This window comes from Gymnoscopelus microlampas (assembly GCF_963454915.1).
Source record: "Gymnoscopelus microlampas genome assembly, chromosome: 7".
NCBI classification, from domain to species: domain Eukaryota; kingdom Metazoa; phylum Chordata; class Actinopteri; order Myctophiformes; family Myctophidae; genus Gymnoscopelus; species Gymnoscopelus microlampas.
Window position 1 is genome coordinate 39835249 of NC_139944.1, and position 22738 is coordinate 39857986.

A 22738-nucleotide genomic window follows, 5' to 3' on the forward strand; every position below is an offset into this window, starting at 1 on the left:
CATAGGATAGAAGCCCGTTTCCTCCACCGAGTAAAAATGGTGAGTCATTTGCCTATCTCACAGTTGTCCAGGGAGCGTTGAATGGGCAAAAGCCTAGGCTTCCAATCCAGGCAGTTCCATAGTTTCCTGTGCGGATGCGTTCAACATCTAAAATCGTGTTCCACGCGTAGCCTTGGATCATCTGTCATGACCGTCTTGGATGATCTTCAAAACAGTGTTTGCACTTTCTCCTTTTCTGGTCTGTATATCTCATAATCATTCATTCATTTCAAATATAAAGTGCTTACCCCATGGGCATGGATGTTAGAATTATGTACGGGCCCTCAAACATACCCGTATATTCCGTATTGTTCAATAAAAAGTATTTTAATCTGATTGGTGGCCATTTTCTTATAGAGTTATAATGTTTAACGTGCAATACACCTCACCACCGATAGGGTCGCGTAGTTAAAAGCATAGAGGAGAAAATACGGAGAAAATGATCACCGATCGGAAAAATGCTTTTTATTGAACAATACGGAATACACGGGTACTTCTGAGGGGCCGTACATACTTGTAACATCCGTGGCCATGGGGTAAGCACTTTATATTTGACATCTGAACGTTTATGTAGATGTACGGACCAAAAAGGGAGAACATGCAAACACTATTTTGAAGTTCATCCATGACTGTCATATAATGTATCAGGGCTACGGTAATTCCACGCCCATATTTCGGTTCCATCCAATGATTGCAGAACTGAGATTGAGTGTAAACACAAAATCTATAGGAACACGTGGGGGGAAACCGCCAACTTCTTTCATTTACGCATCACGCCTCGCTTCTGCCTTAGCAAAACAATAGTCTAGTTTCACAGTGTTCACGTGGTCTACTCCGGAAGTGTTCATGAGATGAGAACTATGTGACCCTGAGCAGCCAGTTTTAGTCTATGGTTTTAGTTAGTTCTGAATGGTTCAACTTCAGTTCACTATGTGGTGTGTGCTGCTGGAGCTGCTTTTGCTTTGTCTGATCGCACCATCCAGGACTGACGTCGCTCCGCCGGTGGTGAACATCAGCCTGGATGATCCTCCCGAATTGCGATGGGACCCCTTGTCTAAAGCATTTGACGTCAACTTCGTGAAGAAGGCAGCCGCTGAAATCATTGAGTAAGTTGCACAAATAGCACTGTGTGTGTGTGTGTGTGTGTGTGTGTGTGTGTGTGTGTGTGTGTGTGTGTGTGTGTGTGTGTCGCGCGCTGCGTGCGTGTGTTTGTGTTTGTGTGTGTGTGTGTGTGTGTGTGTGTGTGTGTGTGTGTGTGTGTGTGTGTGTGTGTGTGTGTGTGTGTGTGTGTGTGTTTAAAAGAAAGTAGGCTACATTTCCCGATTGAAAAAGGAATTGCAGAGTGCAGACAACTTTAAACCAGTGTTGAGTAAATACAGTGTAGAACTCCAAGTAGCCTATAGCCTAAATGTTGTGCAATCAGAAGAGGCTACTTGTAAATGGGTGTTCGCATCAAAATAACCAAACGTAAAAGTGCTTATTATGCATAATGGTGGCCAATTAATGTGTTATTAATGTTGCAGGCTGCAGCTGGTATTGGCGAGCTGATCCATCCCACAGTTTTCTAGTTTTCCCTTGTTCTATTTCCAAATATTGAAAAGGCCTAGTGAAATAGATTATATATATCACATTTTCTTTTTCGTTTTTTTTGTAGTCACACTGTTCCAAAATGGGTGCATGATGCAATTGCTCCTCTTGTGATTGCCTTGGAAGACTACCTCCCTCAACCCTATGCAGGGGAGATCCGTGGCATGGCCTCACACTTTGGAGCAAGGCCCTCAGATATCATCCTTCTCAACTTTGCCTATGAAATATCTGCGTACGTAAGATTTCAAAACTATATGGCCATTGTTTCAGCTCTGTACATCTTGTGCAAAGTTTCTTATAGGGACCCAATATATTGAAATATGGGCTCTGTATAGTATGAGAGCTTTATCCTCATGAATGAACACACTTTTTGTATTCCCAGTTTTTGCACTAGCATTGTTGCACAGGACACAAATGGCTATTTATACCATGGCCGGAATTTAGATTACCCACATGACGTTCTAAGGAATCTGACTGTAAACTTAATATTTCTCAAGAATAACCAGGTACGTTCCAGAACTCATCCTTATTTATTCATCCTTTAATTAAACATCAATAAAACACCTTTTGTCTAATAAAACATCATTGTGGAAAATGAAAGCACTAAGAAAGCCCCAAGTGATCAGATGAAGGTAATTGTTGTTGGCAAACCCTCTTAGGTGGTGTACAGTGGAACCTCATTTGTAGGCTACGTTGGCCTGTGGACAGGACAGAGCCCAAATAAGTTCACCATCTCTGGAGACCAGCGTGGTAGGACCATACTTCACCTCATCAGCTACAGAACGTTTTTTTTTGGAGTTAGACAGTTTGTTGCTGTTTATTTGTATTCAAGCTTGCTTGTGTGTGTTACTCTGTCATCAGGTAAAGACCACTGGTGGAACTATTGGAAGAATGTGGTGTCTACCTTCCTGTTGAGAAGAACCCCAGTTAGCTGGTTGGTGAGGGAGGTGCGTTTGTTCAAACTGAACTTTGAAATTTGACCATATAGGCGCTCCTGTGGCACAGCGGTAAAAGTGCCTGCCCACCACCGCAGAGGTTGTGGGTTCGAATTCACTGTGTTGAGCGTCTATACGAACACAATATTGGCCCGTGTTCGGGGGAGGGAAGCCGGGCGGGGACTCTGGGGAGGGTGATATTTGTCATTGCATGGATTCCTACGGGATTCCTATCAGCGGAGTGTTGGGCGGGAGGAGTAGGATTTAGCTCTACATCTTCCCGGTGGGGGCTCTTCACTGGCAGGTATCTGTAGGATACAACAATAGTGAATTGGGGATAAAAAGGGGTAACCCCCCCCCCCCCCCCCCCCACAAAAAAGTAAAGGACTGTTCTTGTGCATGTTTATATCTTTATATTTAAAATCTGAACGTTTATGTAGATTTACGGCCCAAAAAGGGAGAACATCCAAACACTATTTTGAAGATCATCCAAGACTGTCATGTAATATATGTACCAGGGCTTATTCCACGCCCATATTTCGGTTCCATCCAATGATTGCAGAGATTGAGTTTGTCATTGCATGGATTGAGATTGTTTAAGTGCGTGTTCTTAGTTTACATTAATGCCAACTGACATTTTTCTAAAGCATAGTTTTAGATTTTGAAATTTCTCATACTGTATTGAGTGTTTTGTCACAGTGATTTGGGGTCCTTTAAATGTGCTCTTATGCCTTTTGGTTGCATGGAGAGTTGTTCTTGCGCCTTCTCTGCTCTATGGTGGACTGTTAGATAATTGATTTATGAGAATTAATGAAGAACATGACGTGCAATAATAGTAAATGGTTAATTAATTATTTAGCATAGTCAAGGCAATACAATTGTATTTGTATAGCAGGCAAATCACAATATAAGTTATCTACCTATCAAGGCAATTTTCATGTAAATTAGGTATAGAGAGTACGTACTCTTTATGGGAGGGCATGGTTGGATGGTTTAAATCTTACATCCCCTTTTTGGCAACTCAACATACTGTATCTGTGATTACAGATGGTGCTTGTATTATAAACATTTTGGTGCAAGCTTCATAGGGCGCGTGCTATGTGTGCGTAGTATGCTCTGATGCGACATACTAAAGCCTATAGCGCTTGTGCTATAACCACATCCCGCTTCTGTGACCAATGCGGAAGTGCCTCTCGTCTACAACAACTGCGGGCAATTGTTTGGGCCGATAAAGTATAGTTTTTGACCGCGACGGTGGTGCCTCTCGTGACTCAAGTTGGCTTGAGCTGACTCGGCCCGTTCGAGTTATGTACCGATTATGTACCGACGGCACAGAATCGGAAATTATGTTTTGGCGAGAGCGGTTGCCCCAACTGCCACTCAAAGTAGCTACTGGCCAATTACAGCATGTCCTTGCACAAGCATACTGGCCAATCACAGCGTGTCCTTGCACAAGCGGTATAGGTTTTGGGATCACGCAGCTCTGATGCCTGACTGCGACACCCCAGTTCAACAGGCCCGGTGGACAATTTGCTGCATGTCACTCTCTCTCCTTGTTTCCTGTCTCTCTCCACCGTACTATCAAAAATGCAGAAAAACTCCAACCCATATCCTGGAAGGACGATTGCTCTGCGATTGGATAGGTAGTTGTTAGGACAATGAGGATAGACTACATAAAATAGCTTGGAGGAACGATTGCTCTGTGATTGGTTAGACCGTTACTTATGCATCTATAGGGCTGGTCCTGCTGGTCCAGCCAAAAATAAATCAATAGGGAAATCAGGTCATTATTTCAAAATCCAAAATAATTGTGGTATGCTTTATATACATGAGTATACATGAATTGTAGTAGTCAATAGGCTAAATATGGAAACACACCAGTATTGTTCTTTAACTGAACCACTGACTGATTTATGCTAAACAGACCTTGGAAGGAGCTGAGGACTTTCAGGATGCAGTGATGCGGCTCTCCAAAATTCCCATAATCACTGGAGTGTATTATATTGTGGCCGGCGTGAAGGCAGGGGAAGGAGTTGTTATAACCAGGGACAGGAAAGGCCCTGCTGATATCTGGCCATTGGATCCACTGAACGGAGCGTATGTGAAACAAAGGGCCATTCAATATTAAATTGAGCAGAATGCAGTGGAAGTGGCCTTTTTCAAGTGTTGATATTACAAAATATAAATATATGTTCTGTTCAATTCCAGATGGTACAGAGTGGAGACAAACTATGACCACTGGGCTCCTACCCCAGGAGGAGATCTTCGAAGGTCTGTGACTCATCTCACATGAGAAGTTGCAGCTATACATTCAATCATACATGTAGTACAGTAGATACAGTCTGCAGAGTTGGTTGTAAAAATACAATTATTGGGCTATATTGATCATGTGTACAGTACCTTCTTATTTCTGTTCTGATTCTTTCTTTCTTTCTTTTTCTTCCTTAAAGAGTGGTTGCCAGCAAAGCATTAAATTTAACTGGCCAAGATCACATCAACATGGATGTACTTTATGAGGCAAGTATAGGCCAATTAAACTGTTTTTTGTATTCTTCATTCCACTCCTCAGACAAATTGAGACCATGCATGTGAATTTGCTGAACTTCAACAATGAATGAATGGATTTATAATGCAGTCTTTTCTTCCAGGTTTTGTCACTGTTTCCAGTGTGTAACGGGTAAGAAGGAAGTTATCTGTTGATTATGGCTTCATCCATTTGTTTAGTGAATCACATGACTACTTATCTCCCCTGAGTTGGGGCAGTTATGTGGACAGCATTGTTTTCGGTTCCCTTTGCCTCAAATCAGCAGTCATGTGAGTTGGCCCTTGTTTGAGATCACAGTTGCTGTTAAAAAAAGATATATCATATATTGTAGATTTTTAACTGGAGAGTTTAATTTAGAGACACGATAAAAGTATAAAAAAAAGTACAGTATGTTAAATTATCTTATCCCAGGAAGAGTAGCTAATGCCTTGTTTAACAGCTAATGGGGATCTGAATAAACAATCTAGTTAAACTGTATCAATGCATCTCTTCAATAACATACAAAACATGCATTTTACATGATTGCCATATATTGTAATCAGTGCTTGTGTCTGTCAAATGTATAATGCCTTGTTTGCTGTTTACCAGAATTACTGTGTACACAACAACAATGAGTGCAGCACTCCCTGAGAAATATAGCTCACTTGTCAGACCACAGGCAATTATTGTTTTTATCTTCTCTCTCAGAACACATTTCTCTCAAATTGATCTGCCACTGAATTGTTACATTCAAATGAAATATTAACTTGTTCTGTCTTTCTCTGTTTGTTTGAAGGGTTGCCGTTGGAGCGACTAAATCTTAAGTGTGGAGCCTTGCTGATTTGGCAGTTTGGCACAACTCCAGAGATTTATGATGGACAAACTTTTACATTAGTGTGTCAACTTCATACTTTGGAAATTATGTCAATGAATTATATTTAGAAGAACTAAATATTAGACTGGTTTATCCTCTAATTAATAAAGCCTGCTGGCCTAATGATGCTGATGCTGCGTGTATTAGATTACAATCATTACATCATTTTAGTTTAACATAGCTTTGAAAATGTACCGTTCTGATGACATCACAGGGATGGCAAATTCAAAAAATTCTTAGAGCACAGTCTTAGTGCATTACGATTTGTAGTTTAGGGATTTGTCTGCTGAACAAATCAATTGTCATTAGTAATACTCCTATCAAGTCTGAGATAATAATAATGATAATAATAATATTAAATATGAATAATTTTATGAACACACAAAGATGCTTTTCACAAACAAATACATTTAATGTTTTAATTAAAATATATATACATTAGAGCTAGTTACAATATTCTAGTGTACTTATGTTAGTTCTGCAATGTATGCAAAGGAAATATTCGCACATCCACTTTGTCCCGATACAGGTGCATTGGACAGTGACAACTGAAGCAATCATGAAAAAAGTATTTCATGAACAAAAATCCTGCACACTGCTCTTGCTCAGCAGCATCAGTTTTTATTCAAATTGACAGATGTTTCGGTCCCTCTGGACCTTCATCAAGAGTGTCTTACAATGTATGAACGTTTTGTATTGCTGAGATATAAAGGCAACTAAACTACAATACCTCTTTCATGATGCGCAAGCAATGTGTCAACAATTTTAGAACACAACTGTTCAACTTTTGTTGATTTGTTTATTTATTATTATTAATAATAATACTGTTATTGTTACAAATAAAGGACAACATTAACAAACAAAAATAATAATGCATTCATTGGTTGTGGAAGCAGTGAGCTCAGATCTAGAGATAGATAGGTGGTCATCATGGGTATGGTGATGGTCCATTGGATGTTGTGACAGTTATATTTATAGCAGTGACCTACCGCATTCTGTGACTTAAGAGGTCGCTGTTTTACAAATACAGAAATTGAAAAAGTGAGTACGAATTCGGGATGCCCTGCTTGACTGTGACTAAACCTCAAACATCAACCTAGCCCTGCAGGACTCCCGAAAGCAATTACATTCTTATATTTATGTGTCAAAAAAAGACACCAAGAGACCTGCAGAGCTAACGTCAATCCTTTCAGTTTATGTGCTTTACCGTCCTCTCCTGTGCCGAAATTGCGAAACAGCGGCCTCTCGCGTTGCATAATTCACCAGGTTACCAGTGTCGCCATGAGATCACATGACATGACAAGCGCAGCTACTTCCTGTAGACCGCTGGCTAACAATGTTGCCAGGTCTGCTTATTATAAGCGGGTTTGGGCTTTATTTTCTGTGAAGTTGCTCGTTAAATAATGGCAGTGTAGTTGCTACAGTGTTGTTGTTTATTTTGGGCTTGTTAACTAATGTTGTTAAATCCAGTGGTTCTCAAACATTTTCATGTCAAGGACCCCCAAATTAAAATGTATTTGTCTACTCTGCAGACCCAACCCAACCTTCTGAAAATATGTTATGCCAGAGACCCCCCCCCCCCCATCCATACACGATTTTGTGGATTTGAAAATATTCCTACATTTTTACTTTCAAGATTTTTTTCTTTGAAAATAGCTTGTAGATCAGGCATTTTCAAATGGCCAATGTGCTCAGGTCGCTTCTTTTGGGCTTGTTTTCAGAGACCGGGCTCCTTATTTGTCACACACAATCTGGCAACACTGCTGGCTAACAATTCACAAGAGTAGACGGCGGCACCAACTGATTTTTACAGTGACTTGACTTGCGACTAACTGTCATCATTCAAGATGCTGGCCCTTATAAACCGGCTTCTGGACTGGTTCAGGTCTCTCTTTTGGAAAGAGGAGATGGAGCTTACGTTAGTGGGACTTCAGTACTCCGGGAAAACAACATTCGTCAATGTGATAGCAGTGAGTATAGTAGCCCTGAAACATGACTGTCATATCATGACAGTCATGACGAAACTTCAACCTGGTTTTTGCACTTTCTCCATTTACATAAACGTTCAGATTTCAAATATAAAGTGCTTCCCCCATGGCCACGGATGTTACAATTCACTCCGGGTGGGTATAAGTACCTGTATCTTCCGTATTGTTCAATAAAAAAAACATTTTAATCCGATCGGCGGCCATTTTCTCATAGAGTTATAATGTATCAGAGTGCAATACACCTCCCAACCGATAGGGTCGCGTAGTTGAAAGCGTAATGGAAACAATTCAGAGAAAATGGCCACCAATTGGATTAAAATGCTTTTTATTGAACAATACGGAAGATACGGGTACTTCTGAGGGGCCGTGCATAATTATAACATCCGTGGCAATGGGGTAAGCACTTTATATTTGAAATGGAGAAAGTGCAAAAAACAGATTGAAGTTCAGCCATGACGATCGTCACGGACGAGCGTCGTGTGATGAAAAGAAGCCCAGTCCGTGTGGGCCTATGTACACTACTGTCTGGGAGCTTTGATAGCCAGTTATGATGATCATGATTCACTTAACCTTTACAGTTGTGTGTGTATTTAGCTATGTTAAATAACGATGCGTGTAATTGATATGGTGTACTTGCTTCGTGACAAATAAAGACGTGAACGAAATCAAACAAAACAATAGTCAGCGCGAGGTAATTGTCTGCTAGTGTTTCAACATCAGTGACACAACAAGTTGACACAGACAGCACTGACAATTACATTTAGTAAACAAGCCTCTTGGCTACGTCATCAATGTTGTAGTCAGCTTAACTGGGCCTTGTGTCACCACTGTCTAGAGGGGGCCTGTCAGGTGGGGATTTAAGTAGCAGTGTTGATATTACAAAATATAAATCTATGTTCTGTTCAATTCCAGATGGTACAGATATCAATATCAAGTAACTAAATACATCCACTCAAGTACTGTGCAAAGTACAATGTTGAGTTTTTTTTTTTTACTTTACTGGAGTATTTCCAATTTCCAGTACTTTTACTTCTACTCAACTACACCTCAGAGGCAAATATTATACTTTAACTCCACTACAAGTATTAAGTTACTATACTTTGTAGATTTTGATTATTATTACAAAACATACTGTAACCTCTTCAGGCCTATATACATTTAGGCCATTTGAAAATAGCCGATGTACAAGCTCACAATGCGTGTGAGCTTGTAGATCCGCGATTTTCAAAAGATTTTAATACATTTTATACATTTGAAAACGTCTGCATAATGAGGATTTTTCTACTTTTGGTATTTTAAGTACATTTTGATACCAATAATTTTGTACTTTTACTCAAAAACCTAAACTTTCCTTACAACTTTGGATTTATTTTTTAAATAAAACATTTTTATTTTGATGGCTGCCAAGACTATAGCCTTGCACTGGAGGATTGTATTTTATTTTAGCAATGGCTAGACAGCATTTTAAAGACATAGGGTAGCCTATAGCCTATCACATTCCTTGAACCTTGACAGTCTTGCCACTTGTACTGTAGGTCACAATACATTGGGTTCCCCCATGCTTAAAATCATCACGAGAATGCACCATTCTTTTCCACTTAGCAGTGGTCATGTCAGGTGATTTGTAATGCTGTTTGGACAAAGTTGACTTCCCCTTCACCAAATCATTGGGAGGCTATTAGGGTTGGCCCAGGCCATACTACATCAGAAAACAAACAACAAGGCTATGTATGTGCATGTTTGGAATTTTCCCAATGTATAGGGTACTGAAACTATAGGCAATACTGAACAATACAGTGCTTCTTCAGGTTATAGTGCTGGGTATTCTAGGGTAGTGGTAAATTTACTATTGGCAAAGAAGAGTACATAAGGCAATACATCATGGCTATGATTCTGGGAAACCTTTGTACAATGGAGCACCAAAACACTTTCTGTTGTAATTTAATCATTCTGATTCAGTCGGATTCAACTCTTTATATTATGACTGCTTGGAATTGGCCTATGATCCACATTGAATTAGACCAGTGGTGTCAAACTCGTTTCGGGGTGAGGGCCACATTGCACGAAAGGTGACTCTAATTATTAGACTCTTCGTTAAGCTTTTTATTCAGTATAAAGTACAGGAAATTATCCTGCCAACATTGGTACTGAGACATTGGCATCATGTAGAATTTCACAATACGAGGGCAGTATGCCCACCCACATATATACATATGATTTGATTGCACATTATACACATCACTCTACATATGTACATACATTAACTTTTCATAAGCTACATGTGTTGTATGTGTTTTGGGGCAGCATTATAACATGATCTTACAGTTGTGGATCACATGACCATGCCTTCTTTATTGTTTCTGTTCCTTCCAGTCTGGGCAGTTCAGTGAGGACATGATCCCCACAGTCGGTTTCAACATGCGGAAGGTTACTAAAGGCAATGTGACAATAAAGGTATGCTAGGTCTACTAGCTTTTAGCTGCATGTTTTATTCAATTATAATATCACATACTCACTTACTTTCTGGAGTTAGGCCAGAATAGATATTTGCTTTCCGCAGTCTCGAGCTATAATGATAACATAATTACAATATGCTGTATAAAAGGCTACTATGTTCTGTTGCTCATATTATGCAGTATATGACTGTGCTTTTTTTTTTTTTAATGCTCTTGTCTCACTTCAGATATGGGACATAGGCGGACAGCCTCGTTTTAGAAGTATGTGGGAGCGCTACTGTCGAGGAGTCAATGCCATTGTGTAAGTAACTGTGTTGGGTCATTTTGGGTCTTTAGTTTTTCCTTTAAAAAGAGTTGGAATCCTGTATCCTATTCTTCTTTACGTACAAACAACTTAGAACAAAAACAGTTAAAAGCATGTTATATTAGCTATTGCTTCAGTCTGAGTAATGATACTGTAGTTTTTCAGGAATTAACAGGCAATGCTGTCCTCACTTTGGGCCTAAATATCCAGTATACACATTTTGATGAGCTGGGTGTACATCATCAATGGATTTAACACCGACCAGACACTAAAGTGGTGTTTGTTTCCTTACAGTTACATGGTAGATGCAGCAGACCGAGACAAGATAGAAGCTTCCAGAAATGAACTCCACAACCTTTTAGATAAACCACAACTACAAGGAATACCTGTAAGTAAATGTATTTGTCAAAATGCAGACAGAATGATTGTCCCTTGACTTCTCCTTTCTTTTGAGGGACATTTTTCTACTCACAAGCTCTTGTTAGCCTCAATTAGTTATCACAGAAACTACAAGCTTGTAGGGATTCAGGCTTGATGGCATTACATCAAGTCATTTGAACCCAAGCCAGGATTTCTAATTTCACTGCTGATGAGCTAATGAGCATTCTGTCTGTTCTGCCGTGCCTGGATGACAAACACAAGCTTTATGTTTTGTCCTTAGCTGGAAATATTCTGTGATGAGCAAGCCACAAGGTTGATGAAAATGCTATAGATGGTCTAATCAGTGATGTATAATGTGTGATTATACTGAAGCAGCCCATACATCTCTCCCTGTTTATTTTTGGTTAGGTAGCTAGAGGAAATGTTAATTATAGACTTAAGATACAGATAGTCATACAGTACATCCTGATGTCCTGTATTGATCTCTCTTTCTGTCTCTATCGCTCTCCCTCTTACCTTCTATTTGTCTTTTATCAGGTCCTAGTTCTGGGCAACAAAAGAGATCTTCCCAATGCGCTTGATGAGAAGCAGCTTATTGAAAAAATGTAAGCTTCTCAGAAATGTCAGTTTTTGTGATCACACACAACCGTTATGACTCATTGCCCGAAGAATCAACATTTTAATTTAATATATATAATTAATTACGGGGCCAGAGCTCTGCTCTGGACACGTATTGTTATTCGCATTATTCTGTCACTTCTTCTTCTGCCACTTTTCGCAGTTCTGGCTGAACCGCGCTGTCGGTTTTTACGAAACTCGGCCATATGGTAGATGGTCATGAAAAACGATCAAAAAATAATTCTCACAATCTTTCGTCCAAAGGTGGCGCTATAGCACTCAATTGAAAATGCCAACTTTGACCAGGTACAATTCATGCCCTGTTTGACCTACAGCCATGAAACTTGGATACACATATGCGTCTCCTCATGCTTAACAACTTTCACACTCTGACTTTTGACCTCTGACCTTTAGATCTCCCACCATTTTGAATTATATGAAAAACAGTCATTGGCTCCTAACTTCTGCATTTTTTCACTTATGGAAAATCCGTTGGAATTTTTTGTAGAAAGTGGTCCAAAGTTCAAGTACGAAACGTTTCGTGCAGATTGCTCAAAAATCCCAGGAGGAGATAGATTTTAACTATTACAGTTTTATGAAAATTATTCATCTGTGCCTAAAACATACATGCAGACTCACATTTCTTTGAAACTTTGCAGAAATGTACAGGGTCATTCCAAATATCACTGAAACCAATCTTACTCCAATTGGCCAAAAGGGGGCGCTGTAGCAATTTTTTGAAAAGGCAGACTTTAAACAGGCATAAGTCATGCCTCGTTTGGCCGAAAGTCGTGAAACTTGCTTACACATGTGCCTTGACTCATGAGGAACACACGTATCGATTTGACCATTAAGCTCCGCCCTTAGATTTTCCGCAATTTTGAGCAGTTTGAAAAATACTTGTTTTTGCCAGTTCTGGCTTAACCGTGCATACGCTTTTTACGAAACTCGGCCATATGGTAGATGCTCATGAAAAACTACCAAGAAATAATTCTCACACTCATTCGTCAAAGGGTGGCGCTATAGCACTCAATTGAAAGTGCCAACTTTGAACAGGTACAACTCATGCCCTGTTTGACCTACAACCATGAAACTTCAATACACACATGCGTCTCTTCATGCCCGACAACTTTCGTGGTCTGACTTTTGACCTCTGACCTTTAGATCGCCCACCATTTTGAATTATATGAAAAACAGTCATTGGCTCCTAACTTCTGCATTTTTTCACTTATGGAAAATCCGTTGGAAATTTTTGTAGGCAGTGGTCCAAAGTTCATGTGTAAAATGTTTCGTGCAGATTGCTCAAAAATCCCAGGAGGAGATAGATTTTAACTATTACAGTTTTATGAAAATTATTCATCTGTGCCTAAAACATACATGCAGACTCACATTTCTTTGAAACTTGGCAGAAATGTACAGGGTCATTCCAAATATCACTGAAACCAATCTCACTCCAATTGGCCAAAAGGGGGCGCTATAGCAATTTTTTGAAAAGGCAGACTTTAAACAGGCATAAGTCATGCCTCGTTTGGCCGAAAGTCGTGAAACTTGCTTACACATGTGCCTTGACTCATGAGGAACACATCTATCTCTTTGACCAGTAAGCTCCGCCCTTAGATTGTCCGCAATTTTGAGCAGTTTGAAAAACACTTAAACCCAGGATTTTTCAGCTATTTGCGTGAAACTGTATCATCTGTGTGATCTCCTTTTTCACAGTTACTTATCTGTTGGGCCAATGGCGTCTCCCTTAAATGAAGGCCTCACAATCTCAGGGTCGCCAGTTCAAGCCTCACTTGATGCAGACTTAATTTAAGTTGAATTGCAAACAACATGACTGTATCATTGAATACATGTGCAACTGTTAAAGGTAATGATGAAATGCTTCTTGGAGAGAGTATTTTTTTTTAATGTATGACAAACTTCATTGTGAAAATAACCGATCTACAATCTCAAAACTTTTCAGATAGCAACATGTTTCTGAGCTTGTAGATCGGCTGCTTTAACTGGTTCACTTTTATCTTCAACAGATGACCTCAGCCTGGACAAAGCTATAGCCCTATAGGTAGTGTCTCAGCCTGTGAATCCAAAGGTCGAGAGTTTGATTCCTGTCAATGGCAATAGGTTGAGATGTTAATGGGTGAGGTTTTTCACCTGGGATTGCCCCCCCTGCGTCCTATATATGACCACCTCAGCTGGGTTGGGCTGAAAAGAATATTCGCCTGTTGGAATCATTTGCTTTGTCTCAATTTCAATCTATTCCCTTTCCATGTCTTATTGTGCTATTATTACGGGGCCAGAGCTCAGCTCTGGACCTGTTTTGTTATTGGCAGTATTCTGTCACTTCTTCTGCCACTTTTCGCAGTTCTGGCTGAACCGGGCAGTCGCTTTTTACAAAACTCGACCATATGGTAGATGGTCATGAAAAACAATCAAGAAATAATTCTCACAATCTTTTGTCCAAAGGTGGCGCTATAGCACTCAATTGAAAATGGCAACTTTGAACAGGTACAACTCATGCCCTGTTTGACCTAGAGCCATGAAACTTGAATACACATATGCGTCTCCTCATGCTGAACAACTTTCACCCTCTGACTTTTGACCTCTGACCTTTAGATCTCCCACCATTTTGCATTATATGAAAAACAGTCATTGGCTCCTAACTTCTGCATTTTTTCACTTATGGAAAATCCGTTGGAAATTTTTGTATGCAGAGGTCCAAAGTTCAAGTGTTAAACGTTTCGTGCAGATTGCTCATAAATCCCAGGAGGAGATAGATTTGAACTATTACAGTTTTATGAAAATTATTCATCTGTGCCTAAAACATACATGCAGACTCACATTTCTTTGAAACTTTGCAGAAATGTACAGGGTCATTCCAAATATCACTGAAACCAATCTTACTCCAATTGGCCAAAAGGGGGCGCTATAGCAATTTTTTGAAAAGGCAGACTTTAAACAGGCATAAGTCATGCCTCGTTTGGCCGAAAGTCGTGAAACTTGCTTACACATGTGCCTTGACTCATGAGGAACACATCTATCGCTTTGACCAGTAAGTGCCGCCCTTAGATTGTCCGCAATTTTGAACAGTTTGAAAAACACTTAAACCCAGGATTTTTCAGCTATTTGCGTGAAACTGTATCATCTGTGTGATCTCCTTTTTCACAGTTACTTGTCTGTTGGGCCAATGGCGTCTCCCTTAAATGAATGCCTCACAATCTCAAGGTTGCCAGTTCAAGCCTCACTTGATGTAGACTTAATTTAAGTTGAATTGCAAACAACATGACTGTATCAATGAATACATGTACAAATGGTAAAGATAACCTGAAATGCTTATTTGAGAGTACATTTTTTACGTATGACATACTTCATTCTGAAAATAGCTGATCTACAATCTCACAACTTTTCATGGTTTGTGAGCTTGTAGATCGGCTACTTTCATTAGTTTTGGTTCTGAGGAGATGTACAATTTCTTCATTGGTAAATGGCTTGTGAACGAGTGATCTTAGTGTTAGTGAAACAGGGGCTTGGTTCATGAAAGAAGGCAAGAGTTTATGATCTTCAACAGACAATATCAGCCTGGACAAAGCTATAGCACTATAGGTAGTGTTGCAGCCTATTAGTCTGAAGGTTGAGAGTTCGAATCCTGTTAATGGCAGTAGGTTGAGATGTCCAATCAAACCATTATGTTTCCATCTCTCTCTCTCATCAATCTATTGTTTCCATGTCACTCTCTCTCTCTTCAATCTATTCCGTTTCCATGTCTCTCTCTCTCTCTATTCACTGGCCCCGTATTATCGCTGCTTGCAGCTATATTACGAATTGTTTTTCGCTCCCTCTCAATTCAAGGCTAATCTTAGTTCTGGCTTAACCGTGCTGTCGCTTTTTACGAAACCCGGCCATATGGTAGATGGTCATGAAAAACTATCAAGAAATAATTCTCACAATCTTTCGTCAAAAGGTGGCGCTATAGCACTCAATTGAAAATGCAAACTTTGAACAGGTACAACTCATGCCCTGTTTGACCTACAGCCATGAAACTTCAATACACACATGCGTCTCCTCATGATGAACAACTTTCACACTCTGACTTTTGACCTCTGACCTTTAGATCTCCCACCATTTTGAATTATATGAAAAACAGTCATTGGCTCCTAACTTCTGCATTTATTCACTTATGGAAAATCCGTTGGAATTTTTTGTAGGCAGTGGTCCAAAGTTCAAGTGTTAAACGTTTCGTGCAGATTGCTCAAAAATCCCAGGAGGAGATAGATTTTAACTATTACAGTTTTATGAAAATTATTCATCTGTGCCTAAAACATACATGCAGACTCACATTTCTTTGAAACTTTGCAGAAATGTACAGGGTCATTCCAAATATCACTGAAACCAATCTTACTCCAATTGGCCAAAAGGGGGCGCTATAGCAATTTTTTGAAAAGGCAGACTTTAAACAGGCATAAGTCATGCCTCGTTTGGCCGAAAGTCGTGAAACTTGCTTACACATGTGCCTTGACTCATGAGGAACACACGTATCGATTTGACCATTAAGCTCCGCCCTTAGATTTTTCGCAATTTTGAGCAGTTTGAAAAATACTTGTTTTTGCCAGTTCTGGCTTAACCGTGCATACGCTTTTTACGAAACTCAGCCATATGGTAGATGCTCATGAAAAACTACCAAGAAATAATTCTCACACTCATTCGTCAAAGGGTGGCACTATAGCACTCAATTGAAAGTGCTAACTTTGAACAGGTACAACTCATGCCCTGTTTGACCTACAACCATGAAACTTTGATACACACATGCGTCTCTTCATGCCCGACAACTTTTGTGGTCTGACTTTTGACCTCTGACCTTTAGATCGCCCACCATTTTGAATTATATGTAAAACAGTCATTGGCTCCTAACTTCTGCATTTTTTCACTTATGGAAAATCCGTTGGAAATTTGTGTAGGCAGTGGTCCAAAGTTCAAGTGTTAAACGTTTCGTGCAGATTGCTCAAAAATCCCAGGAGGAGATAGATTTTAACTATTACAGTTTTATGAAAATTATTCATCTGTGCCTAAAACATACATGCAGACTCACATTTCTTTGAAACTTTGCAGAAATGTACAGGGTCATTCCAAATATCACTGAAACCAATCTCACTCCAATTGGCCAAAAGGGGGCGCTATAGCAATTTTTTGAAAAGGCAGACTTTAAAAAGGCATAAGTCATGCCTCGTTTGGCCGAAAGTCGTGAAACTTGCTTACACATGTGCCTTGACTCATGAGGAACACACGTATCGATTTGACCATTAAGCTCCGCCCTTAGATTGTCCGCAATTTTGAGCAGTTTGAAAAACACTTAAACCCAGGATTTTTCAGCTATTTGCGTGAAACTGTATCATCTGTGTGATCTCCTTTTTCACAGTTACTTATCTGTTGGGCCAATGGCGTGTCCCTTAAATGAATGCCTCACAATCTCAAGGTCGCCAGTTCAAGCCTCACTTGATGCAGACTTAATTTAAGTTGAATTGCAAACAACATGACTGTATCAATGAATACATGTGCAAATGGTAAAGATAATCTGAAATAGCTTATTTGAGAGTACGTTTTTTCAACGTATGACATACTTTATCTGAAAATAGCTGATCTACAATCTCACAACTTTTCATGGTTTGTGAGCTTGTAGATCGGCTACTTTCACTAGTTTTGGTTCTGAGGAGATGTACAATTTCTTCATTGGTAAATGATTTGTGAACGAGTGATCTTAGTGTTAGTGAAACAGGGGCTTGGTTCATGAAAGAAGGCAAGAGTTTATGATCTTCAACAGACAATATCAGCCTGGACAAAGCTATAGCACTATAGGTAGTGTTGCAGCCTATTAGTCTGAAGGTTGAGAGTTCGAATCCTGTTAATGACAGTAGGTTGAGATGTCCAATCAAACCATTATGTTTCCATCTCTCTCTCTCATCAATCTATTGTTTCCATGTCACTCTCTCTCTCTTCAATCTATTCCGTTTCCATGTCTCTCTCTCTCTCTCTATTCACTGGCCCCGTATTATCGCTGCTTGCAGCTATATTATTTGTATTATTATACATTTGATTTGCAGTGCACTTTTCATGAAAAGTACATCTCAAAGTGCTACAGGTTTGCAAAGTGAAGTAAAACGTAAAACAATACAAAGTAAGAAAAAAGAAGAGCAGTCATAAGGCAGTCCTGGAAATGTCATGTCATCTCCCTTGGCAGCCATAATCATTATTCAGACAACTACAGGACTCAGGAGAATATGAAAATCTGACATAACACTTGCACAAGAGCTTGTACTGGAAAATCACAACCAACCTGCATAAAACTAATTGAAACGCATTGTCTTACGTAGGCTGACATCAAATGTTTTATCTCTGGGAGATTATAGTTGTCCTGCTTTTAACGTCATCTCCTATAGGAACCTGTCTGCCATTCAGGATAGAGAGATCTGCTGTTACTCTGTCTCCTGCAAAGAGAAAGACAACATAGGTAAGCAGAGGAAATAATTAAATATCAAATGACACTTCGTTGTTTGAGATCTACCGTATGGTATCGCAACCATTTAACTCTCTCACTGCCAGACTTATTTCTGGCCACGTTTGCCCACTGCCAGCGATTTTCTTACCTTTTCAAGTAGTCACAGAATATTTATCTCTATTATGATCGATCCCTTGATGATTGCTAATCACTGAGGGTTATACTGTGTGGTTTCACAAATGTCAACGAGGTCATCGCGACCTTGTTGACATTAATTGTCAGCCTTTGAAAATAGCATGTCTGGGCCAAAAATACATAGTAAAAAAAAAAATCCCCGGGAGCCGAGATACGGCATTTTTAAGTAATAAGTTAAACAAGAAGTGAATGGAGCAGCAAATCTTCGGATCACAATATCTTGGGTTCTGATTTTTTTTTCTCCAAAAAAAGAATATATATATATATATATATATATATATATATATATATATATATATATATAATTTTTTCTTTCTTTAAAAAAAAAAAAATATTAAAAAAAAACTTGTGATAACTCGTTCTTGGCAGCCAGAGAGTTAATGTCCATGAATATCAGTATCTGGTCCTTCAGAGATCATAGAATGTTTTTATGTTGTTAAAGATATCACACTGCAGTGGCTCATCCAGCATTCAAAGTCGCGGAGAAGCTGAAAGTGAAACATCCCGGGTCCCGCAGCTCTGGCCTCAGCCCCCAACAATGATGGGTTCCTTTATGGTCATCCCTTCCACTGCGTCTGTGAAATAATTCATGTCTACCCCACGTGGCATCACCTGCACTACTGCGCACACTACCATAGATGTGTAGTCGCTGTACCACGCTATCTGGAGTCTTAAAATGTCGTCTCAGTACTGTGTAGAAAAGTGGATCTTTCCATACACATCATGCCTTCTTGCCTGTCGTTAAAGAAGATGCGCTTTGTCTGTGTCCAATGTCCATCAATGGGTTTTCATTGCTTCAAATGGGATTCATTCCCCCTGATACAGGAATCCTATTAACCTTGCAGTCTGTGGTTCCCCTCTGGCCACAGTTTGCAGCGGAACTCTCGTGACTTAATTCCACCATCCATCACTCTATATTCTGTCAGCATTTAATATTTATGTGACCTTGTGTGATTGTAGTTTCTTACCAATTATTTTGCCAAAGGATGATGGTTGCTTGCGCGAATGCCTTCAATTCAATGTAGCCTGCATTTTATTTGCTGGCATATGGAAATGTCCATTTTATAAAGTGACTTAAATCGAAGAGTTTACAGATTAAGAGAAAAAGAAAGATTGAATGAATGATTGTCGTTTCTAAGCTTAAGCCCTAAGATAGGCCGGCAGAGTTTTAAGTGCCTTCTGCTAAACGATTGTCCCATGATATGAAATCACTAAACACAAAACAGACACTTATTGTTGAACACAACTCCTTTAAGCCTTCATCTTAATTAGTTGGTACAGAAATCATATTAGTTCCTTGATTATTTATCATACATACATGTCTTGACAATCCCATTTTATTTAGGATTATCATGTAAATACTCGTTAATAACAGTAAAAAAGATACTTCTGTTAAAAGTTTGGGAAATTGGGATACAACCTTTATTAGTTAAAAGAAGCAATATTATAACATTATTATTATTTCTACAATTTTAGCTACAATGAAGATTGCAGTTCTCAGGTTGTTACAGAATTATTTGGCTGTCTAATTACATTGTGGACTGTTCAAATATAAAATTGTTGTGGGTGGATATCAGAAAGCCTGTGTTAGTCATGATTCATGGCAGAGGTCAAGGCCTAGAGTCCGCTTTCATCCGCTTTGACAGTCTATCAGTTAAAAGCGTTGGACACCCTAGAGTAATGTATCCCTTCCTAGTCACTTTAAGCTCTTACCTGAATCATGATATCTTATGCATATCCTTACCAATTCAAGGACAGGTATGCTTGACAAATGTTATTTACTTTGAGCAAGAAGACAATGATTTAACAGGCTTGGCTGACCTGGCAATAGTCTACACATCATGTATATTGATCTGCCCTTTGCTTTGTCAATGCATCTCAATCAAATTCAATCAATGTGACTTTCATGTGTTGTTTTTAAGCAGCAGTTTGGGGCTGTGTAATTGGGAGACTGTATGGGTAATTGGGTAAAGCTTTGTTACTTGTGTAATAATATAGCGTATTTGCAATTTGTATGTGCATGTGCTAAACCTATTCACATTCAATTGCAGAATTTGTAAATAAGAAGTCAGCGTTTTTATTCAAGCAAATGCTCTTGTAGACGTTATGCATTATTCCCTGTGATTGCTAATAAATTTGTTTTTATTTTAATGATTGAAAGTCTTCCCCCAAAGTCCTTGGGTGTTGGTGTTCAAGAAATTGTAGCTGGATTTCTTGCCACAAGGTGGAGGCAAAGTGCTTCAAAACAAATGTAATGAAGGTTCACCTTAGAACTTCTGCTTTGTAAAATATGCCATTATATGACAGCTTTTCTATATGGAGATATTTGATGTAAATGGCTCTAGGACTTCTTGATAGCTGTTTTTATTCCTCCCCAATTTAGTAATTGCCAATTACACCCCAAGTGTATGGTCCCTGTCAATGCCGACCCCTATTTATTGGTCGAGGGAGGGTGTACGAACCCACATGCTCCGATACACATGGAGCCGCTTTTTCTTGCCTGACAGTGATAAGTTTTACCAGGAGGGCTTAACGTGTTCGGAGGAACACGCTATCCTGCACGCTTGCACTCCCTGCTGAACCCCAACCTGTAGGATTCACTAGTGCAGTGACAGAGAACGCATTCCCCTGCCAGCCTCCCACCAGTGAACACACAGCAAATTGTGTTAATTGGAGTGCCCTGCCATGCTGGAAGCACCTGGTGGAATCAAACCCCGGTCTCCATGGTGGTGGGCAGGAACTTAACCGTTGCAGCACCTGGATGTGACTCTTAACACTTGGAAAAGAATGTGAATGCATTGCATCTGTAGTTGTAGATCCACTCTCATTTGACCCTTGAATAAGAAAAGAATGGTCTACTTAGCCATTATTAGCACACATCATGCGTAGAAGAATTTGAACACTTGACAAAAATAACGAGGCTGCAGAAAACGAGTGGTGCAGTTGGACAGTTATCCTGTATACACAGGCTATATTTCCACAAGCCCATACTTCTTCCAACAGACATGTTTTGTAGGAAGGATGTCAGCCCTTGAGCACTGAAGTTACTTGTTTTTTCAGACATTTGAATTCCTGCTGTTCTTCCTGTGTTACGGTATATTTTAATGCATGACTTAACTCCACCTAGAATTTCAGTCTGCACCTGTGATCATGACCATATTCGACATTTACAGAACCCTGAACCAAAATGCATTTCTTAGGCAAAGATGCTAGGGAAGCGGGCTACATATGCCCACACTTTCAATGTGTTCTCCTTAATTGGTTCCCTACAAACGGCACATCATCACTACCCTTGATGATGGACAATTATGCCATTGAGTTTTCCATTATGAGTTTACCGTTACTTACAGATCCCATAATGTACTCTTTAACACCTTTCAGTGTTTCTTGGCAGAGAATCACAATCACACTTTGAAATGTATCACTCAACTAAAGTGCAGGGGGGGTATGTATGCAGCAGATGGATAATAAAGTGAGTCCTGTTCTCACAGCTGGAACTGTACTGACTCCGTAGAGGGCAGGCAGGAACGCCTTAATTAATCGCATTTCTTAAACACAGGTTTTAATGAACAGCTGCTGCTTTTTATTGTATGTCAGTGCTGTAGTTGGAGGTGTGGAGGGATAGAGGTGTTTTCTGATTAACTCCATGGGTAAGTGTGTGTGTGTGTGTGTGCGCGCGCGCATATGAATCAGTGGTTAACAACTCGCAATGGACAAGAGGGATTAAGCAGTGATTACGTGCCTACAAGGATTTATGTACAGATCAGGTCATAGAGATGACCCAAAGGCGTGATACCCCGTTAGTGCTGTTTGACCTCATTAATGTTGCAAAACCAGGCTCATTATGTAATGTGACATGTTTTACACCTAACACTTGTCACCATTTTCATTTCTTAACTGTCCAAAATTCATTTTCTAAAATACAAGCAAAGAAAACAATTGAATCATAACATGGTACTTTCAACACCGTTGTCACCTGATAATGGTGAGATTTACAGCCAAGTTAATCCATGTAGAAGAGAGGCCAAACCAATGTCAAAATAAACTGGTCAAAATAAGCTAACAAGAAGAGAAAATAAATGGTGTCCGTAAGGCTTCCATAGTTTTTAACCCTAATGACAAAGTATTGATCAACATCAACCTGCCCTAAGGATTGAGGAGAAATTAAGTATTTTGACTACTCTGTACACGTTATAATTCATAAAATAATGGAAGTACAATATGGTCCGTCCATTTCGGTTCAAATAACAAAGTCTCCCCTTTCCAAGTCTGAATTTGGCTTATTATGCAACCATTTGACAGAGCAAGCTTTGGTATCCAACATCCTGTCTATAATAATAATCATCTGCC

General features: G+C 39.5%; 2 protein-coding genes across 3 annotated transcripts; both read left to right on the forward strand.

The window, feature by feature from the left end:
* The first annotated feature begins 789 nt into the window (after window positions 1-789).
* LOC311049053 (N-acylethanolamine-hydrolyzing acid amidase-like) lies at window positions 790-6781 on the forward strand. 2 transcript variants are annotated; one of them, XM_084062486.1, is made up of 11 exons: window positions 791-1145; window positions 1694-1858; window positions 2009-2132; window positions 2286-2376; window positions 2488-2573; window positions 4486-4658; window positions 4770-4832; window positions 5012-5078; window positions 5210-5238; window positions 5695-5764; window positions 5882-6779. In XM_084062486.1, the coding sequence occupies exons 1-11, from the start codon at window positions 949-951 to the stop codon at window positions 5900-5902; spliced, it is 1086 nt and encodes a 361-aa protein (XP_083918612.1). In that variant the 5' UTR covers window positions 791-948; the 3' UTR covers window positions 5903-6779. The 2 variants fall into 2 exon arrangements, with proteins under 2 accessions (XP_083918611.1, XP_083918612.1); XM_084062485.1 differs by having other exon boundaries at window positions 790-1145; window positions 5695-6781.
* Window positions 6782-7720: 939 nt separating this feature from the next.
* On the forward strand, window positions 7721-20537 carry arl8bb (ADP-ribosylation factor-like 8Bb). Its single transcript, XM_084062435.1, has 7 exons — window positions 7721-7929; window positions 10321-10401; window positions 10631-10704; window positions 11002-11095; window positions 11626-11693; window positions 18135-18205; window positions 18831-20537. Exons 1-7 carry the CDS (start codon window positions 7807-7809, stop codon window positions 18878-18880), a joined length of 561 nt encoding a protein of 186 aa, XP_083918561.1. The 5' UTR covers window positions 7721-7806; the 3' UTR covers window positions 18881-20537.
* Window positions 20538-22738: the final 2201 nt, after the last annotated feature.

What these genes read in the sequence shown, in the direction of transcription:
- arl8bb (XM_084062435.1), top strand. Translation starts at nt 7,807, where the DNA reads ATGCTGGCCCTTATAAACCGGCTTCTGGACTGGTTCAGGTCTCTCTTT. An exon ending in CGAGGAGTCAATGCCATTGT is followed by an intron (nt 10,705 to 11,001) that starts GTAAGTAACTGT and finishes GTTTCCTTACAG; the next exon opens with TTACATGGTAGATGCAGCAG. An exon ending in AAGCAGCTTATTGAAAAAAT is followed by an intron (nt 11,694 to 18,134) that starts GTAAGCTTCTCA and finishes CATCTCCTATAG; the next exon opens with GAACCTGTCTGCCATTCAGG.
- LOC311049053 (XM_084062485.1), top strand. Translation starts at nt 949, where the DNA reads ATGGTTCAACTTCAGTTCACTATGTGGTGTGTGCTGCTGGAGCTGCTT. An exon ending in TTTGCCTATGAAATATCTGC is followed by an intron (nt 1,859 to 2,008) that starts GTACGTAAGATT and finishes TTGTATTCCCAG; the next exon opens with TTTTTGCACTAGCATTGTTG. An exon ending in CATCTCTGGAGACCAGCGTG is followed by an intron (nt 2,377 to 2,487) that starts GTAGGACCATAC and finishes CTCTGTCATCAG; the next exon opens with GTAAAGACCACTGGTGGAAC.